The 22525-nt window shown below is 50.4% G+C and overlaps 1 protein-coding gene across 2 annotated transcripts in view; it reads left to right on the top strand.

Annotated features, from left to right (window-relative positions):
* PLXNA4 (plexin A4) overlaps window positions 1–22525 on the top strand; it is a 465144-nt gene that overhangs the window by 381816 nt on the left and 60803 nt on the right. For both annotated transcript variants that reach the window (XM_071215277.1, XM_058297369.2), the window contains exons 12-19: window positions 333–523; window positions 3973–4124; window positions 8133–8250; window positions 13878–14014; window positions 14758–14922; window positions 18014–18107; window positions 18551–18790; window positions 19456–19602. In XM_071215277.1, coding sequence (XP_071071378.1) covers window positions 333–523; window positions 3973–4124; window positions 8133–8250; window positions 13878–14014; window positions 14758–14922; window positions 18014–18107; window positions 18551–18790; window positions 19456–19602 — 1244 coding nt within the window. The remainder of the gene's footprint in view (window positions 1–332; window positions 524–3972; window positions 4125–8132; window positions 8251–13877; window positions 14015–14757; window positions 14923–18013; window positions 18108–18550; window positions 18791–19455; window positions 19603–22525) is intronic.

The following is a 22525-nucleotide window of genomic DNA, read 5'->3' as shown; positions in this document are numbered from 1 at the left end:
TAGTGGCTACCCGCCCCTCTGGCTCTGCGCCTCCCGTCCAGCCTCCTCGCCCCCCCCCTCCCTATTCTTGGGCGTGGGCTGTTGGCTTCTGGTAGGGGGGCGGCGGCTCGGGCTCTGGGAAGGAGCAGGGCAGAGGCTCCGGGCTTCCCGGCTGAGTCCCTCTTCTCAGACCTGAAGTTCTATTTTGATCTTCTCTGTCAGATTGGCTAAGAGGACGCTGCCCGTGTGGCCCATGGCCAGGACCGTGCTCCTTGCCCTACAGTCTGTGGCCAGGCCACCTCCCCTGTCCCTCCCTACACCCACCCAAAGTCCTTCTGGCCCTCTGTCCGCAGTTCACCTTTACAAGTGTGGAGCCATGCGCGAGAGCTGCGGGCTGTGCCTCAAGGCGGACCCGGACTTCGAATGCGGCTGGTGCCAGGGCCAGGGCCAGTGCACCCTGCGCCAGCACTGCCCCACCCACGAGAGCCAGTGGCTGGAGCTGTCGGGCACAAACAGCAAGTGCACAAACCCCCGCATCACGGAGGTAAGCCGGGGCCCAGCCCCGGGCAGCTGATCCAACGCTGCCCACAGGGCCAGGCCCTGATATCGGTGCCCAACCATGGTGTTGGCTGCCCCAGGGATCTCCAGGTGGACTGGGATGCGTAGGCTGGTGCAGCAGCAGCCTTGCTTAGCTTCACAGTTTCCCTGCACACTGTGGACTTGGTTCAGAGAGCCTTCTCTTATCAGGGAAGGTTAAGACCCAGAGGCGCTCAAGCGGCCTGTATTGTGCAGAAAAGGACTCTAGGTTCCAGCCACCCCCTCCCTCTCTCTCCAAGCGCAGCAGTACCCAGGCTGTGAAGCTCTATCGGTGGCAGCCTCGTCAAACAGGCGGTCAATGAGCAGAGGCTTGGTGGGTGTGAAGGGGGCAGAGCCAGCCCTGGGAGCCTGTCATCCACATGGGGAGGTGCAGAAGGTCGAAACAGAGAGGCCTCAGGACTCACGCAAAGCAAGACATAAAATGGCAGAAATGGCTTGGGAGCATAGGCCTGGAGGGCTGAGGGGGCAGAGGCCATGGAGGGGAGACCCAGTAAGGAGCAGGGCGCAGTATTTGGGTCATAGAGAACAGGGTTTGAATCCCACTCCACCACTTAATTGCTGGGTCACTCAGGGCTAGTCAATCAGCCTCTCTGTGCCTCAGATTCCTCACTGTGCAGCAGGATTGTGTCCATCTCATAGGGGAGTTATAAGGATTATCTGAAATAATACAGATAAAGCACTGAGCTCCAGGCCCAGCCACTGAAATCTCACCATTCTCCTCCTCCATCATCATTGTTAAAATAGCCACACAAAACCAAGTCAAGGAAATTGCTTCACCTGGGGTTTATTTAAGTAGCCCCTTCTCTTCGCCTCTTCCGTCCCTGGCAAAAAGGCCATCTGGGGTGTTACCCCTCCCACCATGGCTGGAGTTCCTGTGCCCCTCTAAAAATTAAGGAAGAGGCCAGGCCACTTCTATCTTCTGAGTGTTTCTCCACAATGGGGCCATGTCTTACTCACATCTGAGCCTCCAGCCCAGAGCAGAGCTGATTATTTTAAGGAAGTGGAGGGGGACTAGGAGAGGGAAGTGGAAGGATGCTCAGGCCCTGCCTCTGTGGATAGTGAAGATCACCTGGGTGCCAGCTCTGTGCAAAGTTTCACCAACATCCACATTATTCAGTAGTGTAACAATGGCACTCACAATAATAGGCCATATAGTCGGGCGGTAGATTACAGTTTGTAAAACAACTGCACATCCCTCACCTCTTTGGCTCTCACCACGACCCTGTGAGGGGCAGGGCAATTACACAGATAAAGAGACCAGCGCTCCGAGAGGCTGATTTACCAAGTGTGTCCTGAACCCCAGGTTTCCTGATTCCTAGACCACAAATTGTGCGTGTACACGAGGGATACATGTATGAAGTATGAAGTATGAAGTGTCTTGGCTTGTGTTGGTGGACAGCCCCAGCCAGCAAAGCCATCCCTGGGGAGAGGTGGGGACCTACAGTTTAGCTCCCTCCTCCTCCACATTCCTTATTTTCCAGACTTGGGGGCTCTTAGTCCCCATGTCAGTCCCCTGGATGGATAGGAACCTAAACAGCAATTCCCAAAATGGGAAGAAATATTTACAAGTCTAACCTACAGAATTATCTCGAGGAGGGGAGGTGGGCGCCCCTTCTCCCCACTGCCCCTGCCCTTACCCCTCTCCTCCTTGCCACCCACAGCCACCTGTGCCTCCTTGGGGTCCCCCTGCTCCCAGGGCCTTCAACAAGCACCCATCTCCCGGGGCTGCCGTGCAGGGCTGCTAATGGTGTGTCTGGCACAGGCGAAGGGACTTGCTTTCTTCTTGGCCTGGGTCCAAGAAAATCACAGGGAGATGACAAATTGAACAAATCTGCCCGAGATGGGGGCTATTTACTGGCTCCGAGCTAGTACTGGCCCCCTGGGGAATCTGGGGAACCAAGGGTGGGGCCAGAGAACAAACTCCTTTTTCAGGATGACAAGAAGTGGTCGGGGTCTCATGCTGCTGCAGGGAGCCTGGCCGGCGGTCACTCTGGGGGCTGCCTGGGCAGGCACTGGGGAAGCACAGTCACCCCCATCTCCTACCCCCGGACCAACACACAGACTGGCCTATGCTTCCAAGGCACCCGTTTTTCAACTGTGATGGGAGCACACACACACACACCCTCACACCTGGGCTCACATCCACTCAGAGACACACGCGCCCACCCCAGGATGTGAAGAGGCAGGGAGTATCTGGACTTCTGTGAGTGAACAACCTTACTCAGCAAAACTGCAACTCAAGTGCAGCCCAGCTGGTTTCCTTTCCCTTTTCTATCTTTGAACCAACCCTCACTTGGGGGAGGGTGGTTTAGGAAACGTTGGAAAGGCAGTGTATCCGGGCTCCTTCAATTCTGAGCCCACCGACGTTGGCCAAGACCTTGGTGCAGGTGTTCAGAGGCATGAAATGGGTTCCTGCCCTTCTCTGGTCTATAACATGCCAGGAGATCCTGGCACAGAATGTGTTCTGCCACTCGGGTTTCTACCATGGGATGTCATCATTAGAATGCCTTAACTCTACAGAGCTCCTACCCCAAAGCAGGGCCCGTCTGTGGTGGTGGTATCCAAACATGCCATTCACGTATTTTCAACTCGGTGACTTTTTAGGATGGAAATCCCATCATTTTGACCACTACGTGAGAGTAAACTCTAAATTAAACCCATCTCCATTAGAGACCAAGCCAAACAATGAAATCCACAAATTTGTGACAAAATGCTCTTGTAAATCCAGGAAGATGCTTGGATAGTTGTGGTTTTCAGTATAAGAACAACTCAAGGAATAAATATGTTGTCACAGCAGAGTCCACAAGGAGACATGGCCCCTACCCTCAGAGACTCAGGATCTGACAGGGAGGGAGTTGTAAGGGGGAGATGAAGAATCAAACACAAATCGTTACCATGAACACAGGACCAAGAAAGTGTCTTGAAATTTCAGTGGAAAGAGGGAACATCTGGTTGTGGAGATGTGACATTTGAGAAGGATCTTGAAAGGTGGGATTTCTATAGGTATGGAGGGCTGTGGGTTGAAATAGGGCTTTTATTTTTCCTTGAGAATCGAACTCTCAAGCAAGCACTGCAAGTCTTTCATCCCAATTTTCTACTCATTTCCCAGGAACATAGCAGAGCATGTCCCACTCCCTTATCTCATCTTCTATGAAATGGGAGGAGAAGCCAGGGACTTTGAACCCTTCTCCTAAAACCAATGACAAACAGACTGCTTTACCAAAAGCATCTACCCATTGATAGTCCCAGACTTTGGGTCTCTCACTGACTTGGACCCAACATGGGGCAGGGGGCCCCGACAGATCAGAGCCAGCCAGCCAGCCTCTTCTAGCCCCTTCAGCTAGTGGGTGGTGGCTGCATCCTGGTACCGTCAACTTTTTTGCTTCCTCCCTCCAGATAATCCCAGTGACAGGCCCCCGGGAAGGAGGCACCAAGGTTACCATCCGAGGGGAGAACCTGGGCCTGGAATTCCGGGACATCGCCTCCCACGTCAAGGTGGCAGGGGTCGAGTGCAGCCCTTTGGTGGACGGCTACATCCCTGCCGAACAGTAAGTGGAAACCACCTAAGATGGGGAGTGGAATGAAGGGGAGGGAAGATAAGGCAGTATTGGGATTGCCCTGGTCAGCAGCCGACAGTCTTAGAGCTTTAGGGGAAGGAGAGTGGGCCTAACATTCTAGGATACGTGTGGGAGACCCTCCGTCACTTCCCAACCCCTCTCCTAGCTAGCTGCCCTCTTGGAGGAAGTGTAAAGAAAGGGGAAACCGCTGGGAGAGAAGGGTGATTTTTACCTCCTTGGGGTGGAGTGGGGAATGAGGGGTGGGAGTAATTGGTGGTGGTAGTGGTGTACCACAAAGCAAAATTAAAATCTCCAAGAGAAGTGTGAGTTCCATTCTTCACCCCATTCCCTCTGCTAACTCCCCATTCACATTCTTCCCCACCCCATCACTAAAGAAGCTGTTCCTGTGCTATCCTGAATCAGGACTGAAAATGAAAGTGCACACCCATCCTCAGGCCTGTGGGTACTTTGGATGGTTTCCCTCTTTGCAAAGCCGACTGGTCCACTGAGCGGCTCACTCAACTAGCGACCTTGGTCTCTGACCCACCAGGCAGAGAAGATTCGTGAGTCACGTATAGCCTTGTAAATAAGTAAACACGATTTTCCAGCCCAGCAAACACAACCGTTATGTGTTTACCAGCACAATAGAATCTATATTCTGTGCCATCTTTGCTGCCCCTCTCAGAGTAAAACTTCGTCACTTGTCCTGTGTTTTTATAAGTTATTGGCTTTTTGCAAGGCTTCCCTTAGTTAGGTCCATGCAGTTTACATGTCTGCTTGCTTTTTTCCTGGATTTAGTGATTCTGAACTACCAACAGTGTCATCTCAATTCCTCTTGATTTCCACCAGTGTTCCCAAGAGAATACCAGAGGATTTAAGGCTCAAGTCTTAGTAGGACGCATCCTTCTGGTCTAGCATCACTATTCACCCAGGATCTTTCTGTGGCCTCTTCAACTTTACAAGTCCTCCAAAGAACAAAGTCAAAGCATGCCTCTGCCAGTATACTGCGATTTGGAAAACTTTAAAATACCCCATTCTGGATCTATATAGCCTAATACCACAATTATTATCATAAAGCCACAATGATTAAAAAAATATGATACTAGTTGGGTGAGTAGAATAAGATGAAACACCCAGAAAAAGAATTCTAATTTGTTAAGAATTGAGTATGTGATAAAGATGACATTTCAAATCAGTGAGGAAAGGAAATATCATTCAATAAAAGGTGCTGGTTAACTTCCTGAAAAAAAAATACAAGGTCAGATCCTTATTTCACATTATACACGAAAATAAATTTCAGATGAATTAAAGAGTTACATGTAAAAATTGAAAACTGGAAAGAATTAGGAGAAAATACAGGTGAGAATTTATTTGATTTTAAGAGGGGGAAGGTATTCTAAGTATAACTACAAAAGAAGAAATTATAAAGGAAAAGATTAAAGGATTTGATTACATAAAACTTTAAAATCACTGTGTCAAAAATTATTATAAGAAATATGAAAACATGATTGATAAACTGGGAATATGTTTATACCTTATGAGTTACTCAGTTTTATTTAAAGAACTCTTCATATGTTCATGTGTTTTCTTTAAATAAAAGGCAAATATCACAAAATGAGGAAAGAGCTTGAATGTACAATTCACACAAGATACAATTAATCAAAAGCCATGTGAAAAAATGTTTAATATCAGCAGTAATCAATGAAATGCAAATTAAAACACTGGGGGAAAATTTTTAAAAAGCTAATGCCCAGTATAGATGAGAGGCATGGAAAGTAGCAGACTCATAAAATGCTGGTGGGAGGGTAAATTGGGAGCAATTTTCTGGAAGGTAATTTGGAAATCTTTAGCCTGGTTCTAACACTTCTAGAACTTTCCCTAAAGGAATAATGCAATTGCACAAATATTTATTTGCCAAAATATTTATTTTGGTCCTATTTATAACAGTGAAAATTTAGAAAAAATTTGTATGTTTAAAATTAGGGAATTAATCAATTCCAGGAATTATTGTACATGGATAGGGTAGTAAACTCCACTGGTACTAAATTTGATAATATAAAAGAATAGTGACTAGGTATGTACTCCAACTATGTTAAGTGAGAACATGGATTACCAAGCAGAGTAGAGAGTTTCATATTCATTTTGTAAAAGACAAGCAAGACAGGAAAGATGTACACCCAAATATTGAAAGTGGACACTTCTGAAGGGTGCAGTTAAGGGGTGGGCATATTTTCCTCTTTGTGCTTTTATGCACTTTCCATATTTTTTTACACTAAACATGTATTATGTTATCTGGACAGAGAGATTTTTTGGAAAGGCTCTTACCCAGAAGTTGTATCTAAGAGAAACACAAAACTTGGAAGCCATAAAGTAAAAGAATGTCCAATTTAACCACACAGATATTTTTCAAATGTTCGTATGCCAAAAGACATTATAAGCAGAGTTGAAGGACAGGTTACAAATTTGGAGAAAATAATTGCAATATTTATAACTCATTAGAGTTAATACTCCTACTACAAAAGCTCCTACAAAAAAAGACAATCCAAAGCAAAATACAGGACTTGGACAAGTCAAAGGAAAGGATATATAAGATCAGAAACATGAAAATATATACAATCCCCCTAGTAATCAAGGATATTAAAATAATAATAAGATAGCTTTTTTCTATCATATTGGAAAAAAATTAAAATATCAGTAATATCTAGTATTTGCAGAAGTGGGCTATTTTCACTCATGTACTGATGATGGGAGTGCAAATTCTTCCAGCCTTTCTGGAGCATTATTTGGCTCTTCCTATCAAATATATAACTACACAAACTGTTTGACCCAGCAATTCCCCTACTTAGAAATTTCTTCTGATAAAAATATAACGCTTAAGGATATGTGTATAAATTGGTTATTTTTCAGGGTTAGTTTACAGTAGGAGAAAAATAAGGACAAATTAAATGTCCATCAGAAGAAGGGTATTTAAATAAATGATGGTATAGTCAAGACATGAAAGACTATGCAGCTGTTAAAAAAACAAAGCAGATTGTTGTATACACTGACAGGAAGAAAATCCATGCCATATTGTTGAGTAAAAACAGTGGTGTTTAGAACAGTGGGTATGTCTGTTTCACTTTTATTTTAAAAATCATATATGTTTCTTTACACATGCTAGTATGATACAAGGATATATTTGACATTTATGTGCAAATGCACATATATGTGTACATATATAAAACAAATAAATGTATATACGTACATGTATGTGTAGGTACAGAAAATGATCTGGGAGGATATGTTTGCCAAACTTTTTTTTAGGAGGTACTGGGATTGAACCCAAGATCTCATACGTGGGAAGCAGGTGCTCAACCACCAAGCTACAGCTGCTTTTCTGTTTACCAAGCGTTTAACAGGGGTTAAAAGTAAAAAAAAAAAGAATACTCATCTTTCATTGTCACACTTTTGTACTGTCTGATTTTTTTCAAGGGGTATGAACACATTTTGTAATAAAAACAATTTAAAAACTTTTTAAAGAATTTATAGCTCCCTCCCCCACTTCTCCCACCCCACACCAATGTCTCCTGGCTCAGCCCAGAGCTGGGGCTGAAAGCAGAAGGCACTGAGGCAGCCAAAGCACTGGGGACAGGGAGCTTCTAGGCCAGGACCTGAAGACCTCAGGTCTGCACCAAGTTCTGTGTTGGACTTGCTGTGAGACCTTTGGTAAGTCGCTGGACCTCTCTGGTTCTGCCAATTCCATTCCCTACGCTGTTTGGCTGAAACCTTCCCTCCACTCTGATGACCAGGCGGGCAGAACACAGGGGCCCTCCCCGAGGCTCCCCACTTTACAGAGGGCCCAGGCGGACGCTGAGGCAGGTCATGTGTCCTCAGCTCCTGAGGAGCCAAGGAGAGGCACTGGAGGAAACCTTCCCTGCCTCCTCGCCTGCCCTTCCCCTGGACTCTCCCGGACAGGCGCTGGGGGTCCCGGGACCCACGCCGTGTCTGCGCTCCCCGCAGGATCGTGTGTGAGATGGGCGAGGCCAAGCCCAGTCAGCACGCCGGCTTCGTGGAGATCTGCGTGGCCGTGTGCCGGCCCGAGTTCATGGCCCGCTCCTCGCAGCTCTACTACTTCATGGTGAGTCCCGGCCAGCGGCTGCCCAGCCCCGGGCCCACACGCCTCATCACCAGGGTTTCTGGGCCCTTCTGCACCTCTGCGGTCACACCTGAGGCCAGGGCCCCCTGACCCAGGCCCTTTGCCCGCAAATGACCCCATCTCCACAGGAATCCCATCCTGCCTCGATTCTGGAAGGCCTGGATTTAAACCAGGGCTCGCTGTGCCTGGCTGTGTGGCCCCGGGGTCCCGTGTCCATCGGCTGAGTGGCACTAGGGGAGAGGGTGGGCTTTGCATTGAGCCTTCTGCGATTCGGGTCCTGGCTCTGCCACTTATTGACCGGGTGGCCTTGGGCAAGTTGCTTAACTTCTCTGTGCTTCAGTTTCTTCTTTGTAAAGTGGGGATAATAATAGCATCTACCCCATGGGGTGGTGGTAAAAGTTACTTAAAATACAGTCATTCCCTCTGTATCATTTCCTTTATTATTTTATGATTAATCCTTGCCGCTGTGCCCTGGTCTCTCCCCGTGTGCATTCACCTCCTTGTTCCATCCTTTCACCCTCGCCCTTCCCACCTTCCCACTCACCATCATCCCCTTCCCAGAGCCTCAACCCCCACCTGCTTCCCACCCTCCCACATCTTGCCTCCATCTTTCCACCCCCTCCCACTCCATCACCCCTTTCCCCTCATCCCCCTCTCCCCCCCCCTCCAGAGCCACGCCCCTCCACCTCCCCACAGACCCAAATCCTCACATTCCTGGACCTGTTCCCCCCTCCCCCTCTCCCCACCCCACCCCCGCTGGCTTCCAGGCAGGCTCCCTGCAGACCTGAGGGCGGGAGGGAGAGGGGTAGGGGAGGAAGGCACACTATGTGGGCAGGGCTTTCCCCACTCCCAGCCTCGGAGTTGCCGAGAATCCGGAAACAGCACATTCCCTGCTGTGCACACCGCATCGTTTTAGAAACTGTTTTACCATCCAGTCAACGTGTCAGCTTGATGACAGCTGGGATGGTACTTCCTCATGATTCTGAGCTCTTGTTGGAAGCCAGAAGGCTGAAGTGCTGGGTTTTATGCCCGGGCATCAAGTGTCCTGAAATACGTCTTGGGGAGCCTGGCTTTCACCCACCCTCCCGCCCGCCGTTCCTCCTCTCATCTGCCTTCATCACCTTTCCTCTTCCTTCCCCCTTTAACCGAAAGCCATTCATGACCTTGAGCCGTGCCTCTCGCCAGCCAGCTGAGAAACACTTGTTCAACTGAGCTGAATAACCCTGGCCATGGGGGCTCCAGTGAGGAGTAAGACACAGCAGCCGCTGCCCTCAGGAGGCCCACAGTCTAGGTGGGAGACAAGGAGCGGCACAGGAGGACCTGAAGGCAGACGTGACCGTGGGGCGCAGCAGGAGTGCGATGCCCCTTCCTTGCGGGGCCCGTGCCCTCCCCCACCCCATCCACTCCCCACCCCATCCCCACTGCTCCTCTTTGAAAACTGACCAACCTTATAAATAAACTCAGATGGCTCACATAGAACGCACAGAGATAAGGGAACGTGCGCTTTTACTTATTTAGGATTTATACCCCCACCTCCTTCTGAAAGGAGTCGAGGGACTTTCCAATGCCTTTAAAGACAAGTAGAGATACACACACACTAGTGTATAAATTATTAGTAATAAACGTGTGTGGGTACATAGAGAGAGGGAGCAGGGAGAGAGGGGGAGCGAGGAGACTCTTCCAGCATCTGAGAGGTGTGGCATGATAGAATTGGGCATGGATCTGGTTCTGACACTACCTGTTGCTGAGGCGAAAGAGAGGAAACTCTTGCATGACCAAAGCAAGCAAATTTCTACCCTCTGGACCTTTGAGAGTGACCCTGGATAACACCAAGGATGGTGCGAAGAATGCCCTTTACCTCGTTATGCCCGTATCTTCTTTGAGCCTTAGCTGTCTCTGCTGCCTCTTCAGCTGAGCCCCCTGCCCACCACCACCTAGATGACCCACCATCACCTCAACAGGACCCACCAGCTGCCACAGTGCTCCCTCCTCGCTTGCCCATTTCTGCCAGCGGCCTGTCACCCAGGCCCATAAATTAGTAGACTGTGGTCCAGCTTCCCTTAATTCCTGATACGGATCCGTCACCATGTCATGAAGTCTTACTTGTCCCATTCTCTTTGCCTCTCCAATGGCCTCCTTCAATCTTTCCCTGCCTTCGGGCAGCCCCATTCTAATCCATCCATCCTTTTACAGCTGCTGAGGTACCTTTTTCATCGCATTAGCGACCTCCTCAAGAAGAGCCAAGGTCCTGGGCCTGGCATCAGGAGGCCTGTGTGATCTGGCCCGCCATGCCTTCCAGGTCCTCCTTCATGAGCCTTTGCATGGCCTGACCCCTGCCCGTCTCCCTCCTCTTCCCTGGCTGCTCCAAGCCATATCCTCCCCACCCTTACAGGCTCTGCTGGAGACCCTATCCTTGGTCTTCTCTGACCACAAGCATCTCCTGCTTCAGTGGACGTTCACAGCACTTGCCATCTACCCACCTCTCGGGCTTTTTGCAGTGTACAGCTTGCACTTGCACTCAGCATTTCCTGTTTGCACCCTGTTTCCTGCCAGTCTTTGGACGTGAAGCCTGGGGAAATTATTTCTATGCTTGCTCCCAGGGGCAGTTCTAAACCTCAACTGTGCATTAGAATCTCCCCAGGGGCTTTGAAAATACCCTGGATTCCCCGGCTGAGGCTAACGGGGCGGGGCGAGGCACACGCAGAAGCATGCTCAGAAAGTCCCGCAGGTGATTCTCACTGAGGCCTGGGCTGAGGACCACTGGCCTAGGAGAAGCGGTTACTGAGTCGCTGCCCTGTACTGAGCGCGATCTGCTCTCATCTAATTCTTCTAACCTCCCTATGTGGTAGACACTTGAAACCCCATTCTGCTCCCAGGAGAGGTCCAGTCTTGCACACATGACTTTCTACCCCAGAGCAGGGTGTGGCGGGACCTGGGCCATGAAGAGGAGGCTTCATGGGAGAAGCAAGCCAGAAGGGCAGAGTTTACAGGAGGAAGAATGAGGTTTTCCAGATGGGCCTTGAGTAGTGGGAGGCGGTTCCTGGCATGGGGTGTAACATGGACGTACACCAAATGATGGGAACAGGAGATAGGGAGGGAAAAAAAGAGCTTTGATAGAGGAGAAGGTAGAGCAGAAAGGCAGGTTAGGACAGATGAGACCTTTAGCCACAAGGCAAAAATGCATTGGGGGGGGGGGGGGGCGATGTAGCTCAAGTGGTTGAGCACCTGCTTCCCATGTACGAGGTCCTGGATTCATTTCACGGTACCTCCTGAAAAGGAAGAGGAAAAGAAAGGAAGGAAGGAAATGCATTTGTCCAATAGGTCCCAGGGTTCAAACGCCTGCATTGCTTTTCTATTAGAGGGGCATCCCTGCGGAACTGCCCTGGTGCTACCAGGCCACTAGGGAAGACCTCCTGTGGGGAGGACTGGGGCCAGGAACCCTGACCTCCTCTCCTGGCCTCAATTTCTATTTCAGAGCCAGAGCTCTCGGGGGTTCAGTGTGGGAACGAGGGGCAGAAGTCTCCAGGAATCAGCCTCTCAGGGCCATCACGCCCTTCCCGGCCTGCTCTGCGGCCTGCAGGTGCTGCTCTTTGGGCCCACACAGAAGCCCCTAGCTCCTCGGGGACTTGGGGCAGGTTGGGGAGCCCTTTCCCAGTGCTGAGGCTGGGGACAAGGTTCGGGTCTCTCTCAGAGTCTCGCTCCACAAATCTGGAGGCCAGACTCTGACCTGTGGGTTAATTCACCTAAAACCCATATGCCAAGGCGGGTCCCAGGTCAGCTCTGTCCCGGGGGGTCTCCATGGAGAGAAGGCTGCTTTTCCCCCTTCCCTCTTCTTCCATCCAGGGAGCCAAGTGAAGAGGTCGCAAATAACGGAGAATCTGATTTCCCGTGCAAACGCACCGTGAAATATTTATGCGGCATGCTGTGAATAATTAATCGTTTCTCACAACTTTAAATATGTCTCCATAACATCCTCTCCCCACCCGCAGAACAGTCCGTCGCCCCCCCACCCCGCTCATTCGGCCCCAGATAGTAACTCCACGGAGGGCAAGGGCAGCAGGCATTACTCACTGCTTCCCCTTCTGAAAACTCACCCACAGCTGCAGGCGCCCTTTCCACGTTCCACTTTCCCTCGCCGCCAGCCCCTGGTACCTCAGAGTTTCCAGGCTTCAACCACATCTCCAGGGCGGCTCCAGCCGCGCACGCGCGCACACACGCTTTCCCTTCTCGCTCCCAGCAGGGCCCAGGCCTAAAAGCCCTCCCTTGACAGACAGTGGGACAAAGGCACCCTTGGGAGAGGTGCCTCCGAGGTACTGAACAAGAAAACTGCCAGGGGCCTTCGAGAGAACCTTTCTGGGGCCTGCCCCCTGGTTTTTGTGGCCAGAGAGGTTAAGCAGCTTGTCCAGAGTCACATAGCACGGTCTCGGCAGCTGAGAAAGGGTTCTTCCGGCAGTCTTACCCGTTCCTCTTCCTGTCTCTGGTGGAGCCAGCAGCAGAGCTCCGGACCCCATTTAGCGCCGGGAAGGGGCGGCGGGGTGGGCAGCCCCGGGCGCGGAGGCCGCAGGAGGAGGACGGCGCGCGCCCCGTCGCGAGCGGCCCCGCGTGTGCGCTGTCCTGGAGAGGGCGCGCGCCCGCCCCGCCTGTGCGCTGTCCTGGAGAGGGCGCGCGCCCGCCCCGCCTCTGGGATGTGGCCTCCGCCGGGGTCGCGCCCCTCCACCGCAGGTGTCAAGGATCACCCGGCCCCTCCACCGCAGGTGTCAAGGATCAAAGTCTGTCCCTACGTAGGGAGATGGCTGGCGCTCTCGGAGGAGCTGAACTGAACCGGTTCAAGTTTGGGTGCATAATTCTTTAAGGGAAAGGGGTGGGGGCGGGAGAACGAAATCTTCATTTAAATGCAGAGACCGGCTTCTCACCTGGGACTGAGGAAAGTTTTTCCATTAAAATGCTAATGAAAGAACGAGCTGCAACTCCAAATCCTCAGGCTCACAGGCTTTTTCCCCCCTCCCTGCCCCACCCCCAGCCCCACTCTTCGCTTTTCCCTATTCTGGCCTGGAGGAGCTATGGGCAAACCTTGGAAATATAGGAACCCTGGGGCCCTCACCTCCAAATGCTCTGTCCACTCAGTGCTTTGGGCTGCTTCCAGAAAGCCCTAAGTGGGGACAATTCACCTTCCTGAAAGCAACCGAGACTGGACTGGGCAGAAAGTCGAGACTAGGGCTCTGGAGTCAGACCACTTTTCTTTAGCTGTGTGACAACCGAAAACTTAACATCTCTGACTCATCTGTAAAATGGATAATATTTTACCTACCTGGCAGAATAGATAGGGAGATTGAATTATACTTTTATAACAGAGAGCAAGAGATGAAGAGAAAAAGGCTGGCACTTGAAAAGTCCGTCTGTAGCAGTTATTACTATTTTATTACTGTCATTAATAGAATCTAGATGCCCAGCTGTACAATCCCAAGAGGTCCGCATGGGCTCTCTGGGAGGCCACGGTTACTTAAAGTTTCCAGGAGGCGACTCCAGGGGAGTGGGGTGCTGCGTCAGCCCAGCCAAGAAGCCTCCGCCCCATCCGGGTTGTGTTTCATGCCGGATCCTTTCCTGCATAGACGCTGACCCTCTCGGACCTGAAGCCCAGCCGGGGGCCCATGTCTGGCGGCACCCAAGTGACCATCACGGGCACCAACCTGAACGCCGGCAGCCACGTGGTGGTGATGTTTGGGAAGCAGCCCTGCCTCTTCCACAGGTAGCTGCCCAAGGGCCCTTTTCTGCAGCACTAGAGAGGGGAGGGTGAGACAAGTAAACCACCTCCCCACGAGCCCCTGGATTCACTGCGCAGACGGGGATGGGGCGGGGAGGAGCTGCCCAAGGTCAACCATGTTCCAGGTGAACCACTTGGACGTCCCTCTTCCTCTCCCTGAGAAAATGGAAGAGGACATTGCCCGCGCACTTGGCTGCTGATGTGTTGGCTCCACGTGGAGGCCTGCCAGGCACACCTTCCCTGGATGGTCACCCCTTTCACCCACCGTGAGCCTTGGAGCCCCCATGACCCCCGGCTCTGCAGAACACAGCAGGGATTAGCGCCTCCCATTGGGACTGCTGAAAGCTGAGAGAAGCAGATGAGCCGCCACCCTGCCCCTGCCCCTTCCAGCCCCCACAATCCACCTCTGCGAGCCGGGAGTCTCGGGGGCTCGGAGGAGGCAGGCAGTGCGTCTTGGCGAAGGACGCTGGGGGATGTGGCCACGGAGGAGCTGGCGAAGTTCTTTAGAGAGAGGTTTTCCCCGGAGGGAGCTGTGCTGAGGGGCGACCGGTCCAAAGGCAGGCCAGGTTTGGGTTAGGCGTCCCTGAAGCTTTGTGGCTGAGGCAGGGCTGCCCCTGGCCTCTGAGGTACCTGAGGTGCAGGGAGGAGAGTTCGTGAGGGGCCCTGCCCCCTCCTCCATCCACCCCCTCACGCCTGGGAGCCCAGTGGTCCGGCTTCTCTCCCTCCAGGCGCTCTTCATTCCACATCATTTGCAACACCACGTCCTCAGACGAGGTGCTGGAGCTGCAGGTGATGGTGCAGGTGGACAAGGCCAAGATCCACCAGGACCTATTCTTCCAGTACATGGAGGACCCCACCATCGTGCGGATCGAGCCCGAGTGGAGCATCGTCAGGTAGGAGCTCCCCCAGCAAACCTTCCTGCGTCTGGACCTCAGTTTTCCTTCTCCTGTTCAAGCCAAGGAAAATTCTGGGTTCCCAGCCCTGCTTTGGGAACTGATGGACTGGGGTTGGCTGAGAGAGCTCCCGAAATCAGAAGACCTTCCTGCTGTGACCCCCTCCTTCCACTGAGGACCCTGAGAGCCCCAAACCCCCTAATTGGAGGCTTGGAAGGTCAATTTGGAGGCCACATTCCCACAGCCCCCAGTGACCATCAGTGGGTATTGAGCCCTGCTCCTCTAAACCTTCTTTCTGGCAAATTCGGGCAATAATTCCAGTCCTGCTTTCAGGTCGAGGGATGTGGAAAAGGAGTAAAGTCCTGTGCAGCCTATCCTTGGCCTGTTCTGGAAGGAAAGCCTGTGCTGACCATCCAAGATGTTCGGCTGTCTATTCTCTGTGCTCCCATGGCTTGCTGGTGTTAGCGCTCCTGATCTCTAGCCTTACTTTGTTCCTTCCCTCTGCTGCAAACACCTCCTTATACCCAGGAGCCTGGTGGCTCTTGCTCTCAGCTCTTCCCCAATACCCAACATAAATGCATTGAAGAAATGTCCTTGGAAGGAGACAGGATTTGATGCTGTTCTAGAAACACCCTGGGCCATATGTCAAGACCCATCAGTGCTATTTCCAGGTCAGCCATTCCTAAACAGACTTGGGCAGGTTGCATCTTCTTTCTGGGCCTCAAGTTCCTTATGGCTATACCTGAGGGTTTGTTAACTCCAGATCTCTAGGGACCCACATGACCCTGGCTTGGTGGGACTTCGGCATGGTGGCATCTCACATTCGGGAAGGAGCTGTGAGCAGATAGCTTGAGACTACTCTTCCAGGCCCTGGAAGACACATAGTAATGAGAAGGTGTGGCCGACAGCAAGGCAGGTGGTGATAAGTGGGAAAACGCTGTATCCAGGCAGCATGGGGAATGGAGGCAAGGGCTTGGGGTCAGGCAGAGCAGGCCAGCCTGGCCCCACCACTTACCCACCCAGGGGCCTTGGATCACTTAACCTCCCTGGGTACAGGTTTCAACTCCCTCAGAGGGTCCTTGAGAGAACTAAGTGATCCTCAAACACGCAATGCCTGGCTTGGCTTACCCCACCCCTTCTGACCTGTAACTGAGTGGGCCTGCTCAGTTCTCAGGACTCCCCACTGTCTGCTTCAGCTCAGGAGGGGCCAGGTAGAGGCAGCCAAGAAGGAGGGCTTCCACAAGCCAAGGCAGAGGTGGGGGGAGAGTCCAGTCCAGAGAACCATCCTATAAACCAGTGGTCAGCAAGCTAAGCATGTGGGCCACGTCAGGCCAGCCTTCCGGTTTTGTAAATAAAATTCTATTGGAATATAGCCATGCTCATTCATGTATGCAGTCTCTGGTTACTTTCTTGGCATGGCAGTAGAGTTCTTGCAACAGAGATCATATTGGCCTGCAAAGCCTAAAATATTTACTATTTGGCCTTTACAGACAAAGTTTGCCAACCTGGCCTTAAAACCAAAAGAAAGGCAGCCCTTGCCTTTGAGATGGAGATTTGATTATTCTCAGCATTTACTCTATAAGGCCCAAACCTTATACCCTGTAGCCATGATCTGTAGCCTGTAAAAAAATTATACCATGATTTGAACCCAGGGACTGGTGAGACCAGGGAATTAGCTAGCCCCTTGCACCTCAATTGGCAAATTGTGCTACTGTCTGAGCAGCTCAGTCTGGTTTAATCCATTTCATTCCCATGTCATAGTCACAGAAGTGGAGGTATTGTCCTCCTAGCACTCTGCAGCCAGCCCCAAGTCATACTTCAAGAGAGAGCTTGGAGACACGTTCTGGGGCTGTCAGCCAGCTCCAGAGTTTTGCTAAGTTAACAAAGTCTGCAAATGGGGTGGGTTTTGCATAATGCATGGCTTTACATTGCCTACAAACAGCCTGGATTACTGAGCTGCTTGATAAACTGGTGGTGAGCATTTGATGAATGTGTGCTGAATTGATGCCTGAGAAGATTTGGAAGATGGCTGGACACACTAGGAGCTCGCCTCAAACCCTGCCATGTGCAGAAGTGTCTCAGGGTTTCATGAGAGTCTTTGTGCGTGTGTGTGTGTGTGTGTGTGTGTGTGAGAGAGAGAGAGAGAGAGAGAGAGAGAGAGAGAGAAGGAAGGAAGTAGAAAGGAAGGGAGAGAAGGAGAAAAGCAGCTGGGAGTATAAAGAGATGCATAGATGGATGGATGGACGGATGGATGGGCAGGTAGGCAGGTGCGTGGGTGGAAATGAATGTGAGGTCAAAGATTCTTTACCAGCCAAGCTTGCAACCAATTAAGTTGCTAACCCCTGTTCTGGAGAGCAAATTCTGCTCAGGGTTGCTGCTCTCCAGAACAGGGCTAGCAACCCCTGTTGCTCACCTTTGAGTCGCCCCCAAGGAAGATCCAGCCTGGTGTGGCATTCCGGCCCCACTCGCCAGCCCTGCCCGCTGAGCCGGCTTCTCTGCTGCCCTGAGGATAGGGAAATGGTCCCCACGTGTCCTCTGCTAGGCTCCACGGGGATGGATCTATGGGCGGTTTCCAATCTGTAGTCCTGTGACTGCCCCAGGGCATTTCATACTTGCCTTCCCAGAGCTCAGACTGACTGAAGCCTCCAATTTTCTTCCATTTATCCTGTCTTCAGTGAAGGGGACACTGACTCAGAACATAGAATGTCCGGAGGAGGTGATTTGGAGTGAGCAAAAAAGATCCCCGAGCCTGGGGAGGCCTGAGGGGAAGAGACAGCAGGGGAGTGCCCAGAAGCCGCTGGCCAGGAGCCTGTGCTCCTCGGGGTCCACTCTCGGAAAGAGCTCGGTGGAGGGTGGCCACACACACCTGGTTGTCACTGTCTTCCCCTTGGTTTCAGAGAACGCTCATCACTATGATTCGTTCAGCGTCTCGCGCTTGTCCCCTGATCATTGTTCTTTCTGCGTGGTCATCGCTGTACTTACTGAGCGCGGTCTTTTCATCTTCGTCTTCATCTTCATCATCTTCACCTTCCGATGCCCTTGCTTTTCCTATCCCAGTGATTTACATGCCTTCTTCTTTCCTGCCGGGCAGTGGAAACACACCCATCGCCGTGTGGGGGACTCACCTGGACCTCATACAGAACCCCCAGATCCGGGCCAAGCACGGAGGGAAGGAGCACATCAATGTGAGTCAGGGGTCGTGGGGGCTGCCCACTCGAGATGCCGCTTCCCTAAAGGGCGTTGGGGCCTCCCAGGTCCAGCAACAACCCACAATGCACACACAGCACTGAGCGCTGGGAGCCGTGGGGTGGGGGAGTGGACAGGAGGGCATGTTCACAGCGTGGGGTACAGACAGGAGGAGCAGTCGCTTCTGGGGCTGCTTCCTCCTCCCTCCCTCCAGCCCCCACTGATGCTCTCTGACTTGTAAGACGCCCCAGTCACCACCACACCTGCCTGGGTAGGTGCCAGCTGCAGAGTAGATTCCTTGAGTGAGCAGGTTGTGTGGTCCTGGCTCACCCATAGCCCTCCTGCCTCTATACTGTAGCACCCCGGGAGACGGGTGCCTATGTGGGGCTGAGGGTGTGTGCAGATATCCAGCGTGATCTTCCGGCTCTGGCTCCTCCCACAGCTCTGTGAGGTTCTGAACGCGACTGAGATGACTTGCCAGGCACCAGCGCTCACCCTGGGCCCCGACCACCAGTCCGACCTGACTGAGAGGCCCGAGGAGTTTGGCTTCATCCTGGACAATGTCCAGTCCCTGCTAATCCTCAACAAGACCAACTTCACTTACTACCCCAACCCCGTGTTTGAGGCCTTTGGTCCCTCAGGGATCCTGGAACTCAAGCCCGGCACCCCCATCATCTTGAAGGTAGGCTGAGGGTGAGAGGTGGGAGGGAGGTGGGCAGAGAGGAGGCCGCTGCATGGAAGAGGGGAGGCTTTGCAAGTCACAGGGAGGCCAGAAGTCTCTGGCTTCTGCCAGATTTCATGACTGGCATCGCTAGCAAAGATTGTATTATAGCCCAGAATATGATTAGTGCTCTCTTTGGATTTGTACTGGGAAGGAAACTCCCTTTTTAGGCCATTGAGACCTGATGGGCAGCTGGATCCTCCCTGGCCAAAATGACTGCCCAGCTTTGGTTAACCCTACGGTCCAATCCAGGACCTGCTTTTTTTCTTCCTTTTCAGCCCTATGTAAACTGCAGCATAGGGTTTCTTTGATGCCCAGACAGAAAATTAGTTTTAACTCATACGCTAATTTGGACCAACTGGTAGTGACTGACGACAGCTCTGTGTTGAGAAGGATTCTGAGGCTGCATTTGGGATAAGCTGAAAAGAGTACCTTGTCTAATTCTTGATTTCTGCCTGGGAAGAGGGGGAATGGATGTTGTGACTTTTCAGGACTCATTACCAAAGGTGGTCTCTCCACTGGCTCACCGGCGGGGTAGCACCTCTGGGTGAGGTTGTTGCAGGTAGCCAGCCAGTCGCTGTGGTCCTAACTCTGAGATGGGAACCGGGGCTTTCCTGTCAATCCAGGGCAAGAATCTGATCCCACCCGTGGCTGGGGGTAATGTGAAGCTGAACTACACCGTGCTGGTCGGGGAGAAGCCGTGCTCCGTGACCGTGTCGGATGTCCAGCTGCTCTGCGAGTCCCCCAACCTCATCGGGAGGCACAAAGTGATGGTGAGGCTGCCACCAGGGCTTTCCAGCGTGGGATTCTGCCCTGCCTCACACTTCCCTCCAAGCCACTCCCTGCCCCTGAGTTCTTCTCCCCAGCCCACTTCCGAGCTTCTGTCTTGTCATTCCCTCCAGACTGGCCGGCGACACCATGAGGGCAATACAAGACAGTATCAAGTGATGTGCTCAATGTCTGTCATAGGCAAGAGAGACTTCAAAGAGAGGGCTACTGCTGGCCTGAGGAGGTCCATAATATCCTGCTCCTGCCTCCAGCATTCAGTGGGGTGTATGTTACAGGGGCCGGTCACTGGTGTCATTGATGTCACTGATGTCATGTGATGACTTTTTAGAGCCCAGTTGCATCCCCCTGAAAAAGAAAATGTACAGGTTTTCCAGTTCTGGGGATGACCTATGCTGAGTACTCTCTATCCCATCCTTCAGCCCTTATGTGCCCTCTTGTCTATTTTTTTTTCTTTATTAGAGACGTTGTGTTTTTAGAGAACTATCGTGCATAAATTACAGGATTCCCATATACCACCTATTAACACTTTGCACTGGTGTGGAACATTTGTTACAATTGATGCTAGAACATTTTTATAATTGTACTATTTTAACAATTTATACTTGTCCCTAGTTTAACTTAGGGTTCACTGTTTGGGTAGTGTAGTTCTGTGGATTTTTAAAATTCTATCCCCATATATTCAATTGAACATTTCCCCTTTTAATCACACTCAGATATATATTACAGGGCTGTTAATTACATTCGCAGTGTTGTGTTACCAGCACCACCATCCATTACCAAAGCATTATAATCATTCCAAATAGGAATGCTGCACATTTGAAGTCTTAACTTCCCATTCCTTATCCCCACCCCATCCCCTGGTAATCTGTACACTAGATTCTGACTCTATGACTTTGCTTATCCTAATCAGTGACATCATTCAATATTTGTGTCTGGCTTATTTCACTCAACATGTTGTTGTATGCATTAGGACTTTATTCCTTTTTCACAGCTGAATAATATTCCATTATGTGATTGTACCACATTTTGTTTATCCATTCTTCAGTTAATGAACACTTGGGTTGCTTCCATCTTTTGCAATTGTGAATAATGCCTCTGTGAACATTGGTGTGCAAATATCTGTTTAAGACCTTGCTTTCAATTCTTTTGGGTATATACCTAGAAATGGGATTGCCAGGTCATATGGTAGTTCTATAATTGCTTTCTGAGGGATTGCCACACTGTCTTCCACAGCAGCTGCACCATTTTACATTGGCACCAGTGATGAATGAGTGTCCCTATTTCTCTGTATCCTCTCCAATACTTATTTTCTACTTTTTAAAAATAACAAGTATTCTAGTGGGTGTGGAATGGTACCTCATTATGGTTTTGGTTTACATTTCCCTGGTGGCTAACAATTTTGAGCATCCTTTCATGTGCTTTTTGGCCAATTGTATTTCTTCTTTGGAAAGATTCAAGTCTTTTGCCCATTTTTAAATTGGATTGTTTGTCTTTTTGTTATTAAGTTGAAGTGTTTCTTTTTATATTCTGACTATTAAACCTTTATTGGATATGTGGTTTTCAAATATTTCCTCCCATTATGTAGGCTGCCATTTTACTTTCATGATAAAGTCCTGTGGGTCACAAGTTTTTCATTTTGATGAAGTCCCATTTTTCTATTTTTCCTTTTGTTCCTTGTGCTCTTAATATACAGTCTAAAAAACCATTGCCCAACACAATGTCCTAAAGAAACTTCCCTACGTTTTCTTCTAGTTTCATAGTTCTGACTCTTATATCAAGGTCTTTGATCCATTTTGAATTGAATTTTATATATAGTGTGAGGTAGGGTCCTTCTACTTTTTTTGTTGTTGCAAATGGAGATCCAGTTTCCCCAGCACTATTTGTTGAAGAGACTATTCTTTCCCAATTGTATGGTCTTTGCCACCTTGTCAAAACTTGGTTGGCTGCAAATGTGAGGGTTGATTTCTGAGCTCTCAGTACCATTCCCTTGGGCTATAAGTCTGTCCTTGTGCCAGTACCATGCTGTTTTGATTACTGTAGCTTTGTAATAAGTCTTAAGATTGGGAAGTGTGAGTCCTCCAATTTTATTCTTCTTTTTCAAAACGGCTTTAGCTATTTAGGGCCCCTTACCCTTCCATATAAATTTGATGATTGGCTTTTCCATTCTGGAAAGAAGGTTGATGGGATTTTGATTGTACTGCATTGAATATATAAATTGCTTTGCTTAGGATTGTCATCTTAACAATCCATGAACATGGAATGTCCTTCTATTTATTTGTCATCTTTGATTTCTTTTATTTTTTTTAACAATTTATTTATTTACTTCCCCTTCCCCCCTGCCCTGGTTGTCTGTTCTGTTCTATTTGCTGCATCTTCTTCTTTGTCCGCTTCTGTTGTTGTCAACGGCATGGGAATCTGTGTTTCTTTTTGTTGCGTCATCTTATTGTGTCAGCTCTCCGTGTGGGTGGAGCCATTCTTAGGCAGGCTGCACTTTCTTTCACGCTGGGCAGCTCTCCTTATGGGGCACACTCCTTGCACATGGGGTTCCCCTACACAGAGGACACCCCTGCGTGGCACGGCACTCCTTGCGCGCATCAGCACTGCGCATGGGCCATCTCCGCATGGGTCAAGGAGGCCTGGGGTTTGAACCGCAGACCTCCCATGTTTTAGACGGACGCCCTAACCACTGGGCCAAGTCTGCTTCCCTTTGATTTCTTTTAGCAATGTTTTATAGTTTGTTTTTGTGCGTTTTTTTTTTTTACATCCTTGGTCAGATTTATTCCTAGATATTTGATTCTTTTAGTTGCTATTGTGAATGGACTTTTCTTCTTGATTTCTTCATCTGACTGTTAATTGCTTGTATCATCTGCAAGTAGGGAAAGTTACTTCTTCCTTTCCAAATGCCTT

Source organism: Dasypus novemcinctus, chromosome 5 (genome assembly GCF_030445035.2).
Source record: "Dasypus novemcinctus isolate mDasNov1 chromosome 5, mDasNov1.1.hap2, whole genome shotgun sequence".
NCBI classification, from domain to species: Eukaryota; Metazoa; Chordata; class Mammalia; order Cingulata; family Dasypodidae; genus Dasypus; species Dasypus novemcinctus.
This window is presented reverse-complemented; position numbering and strand designations above follow the sequence as displayed.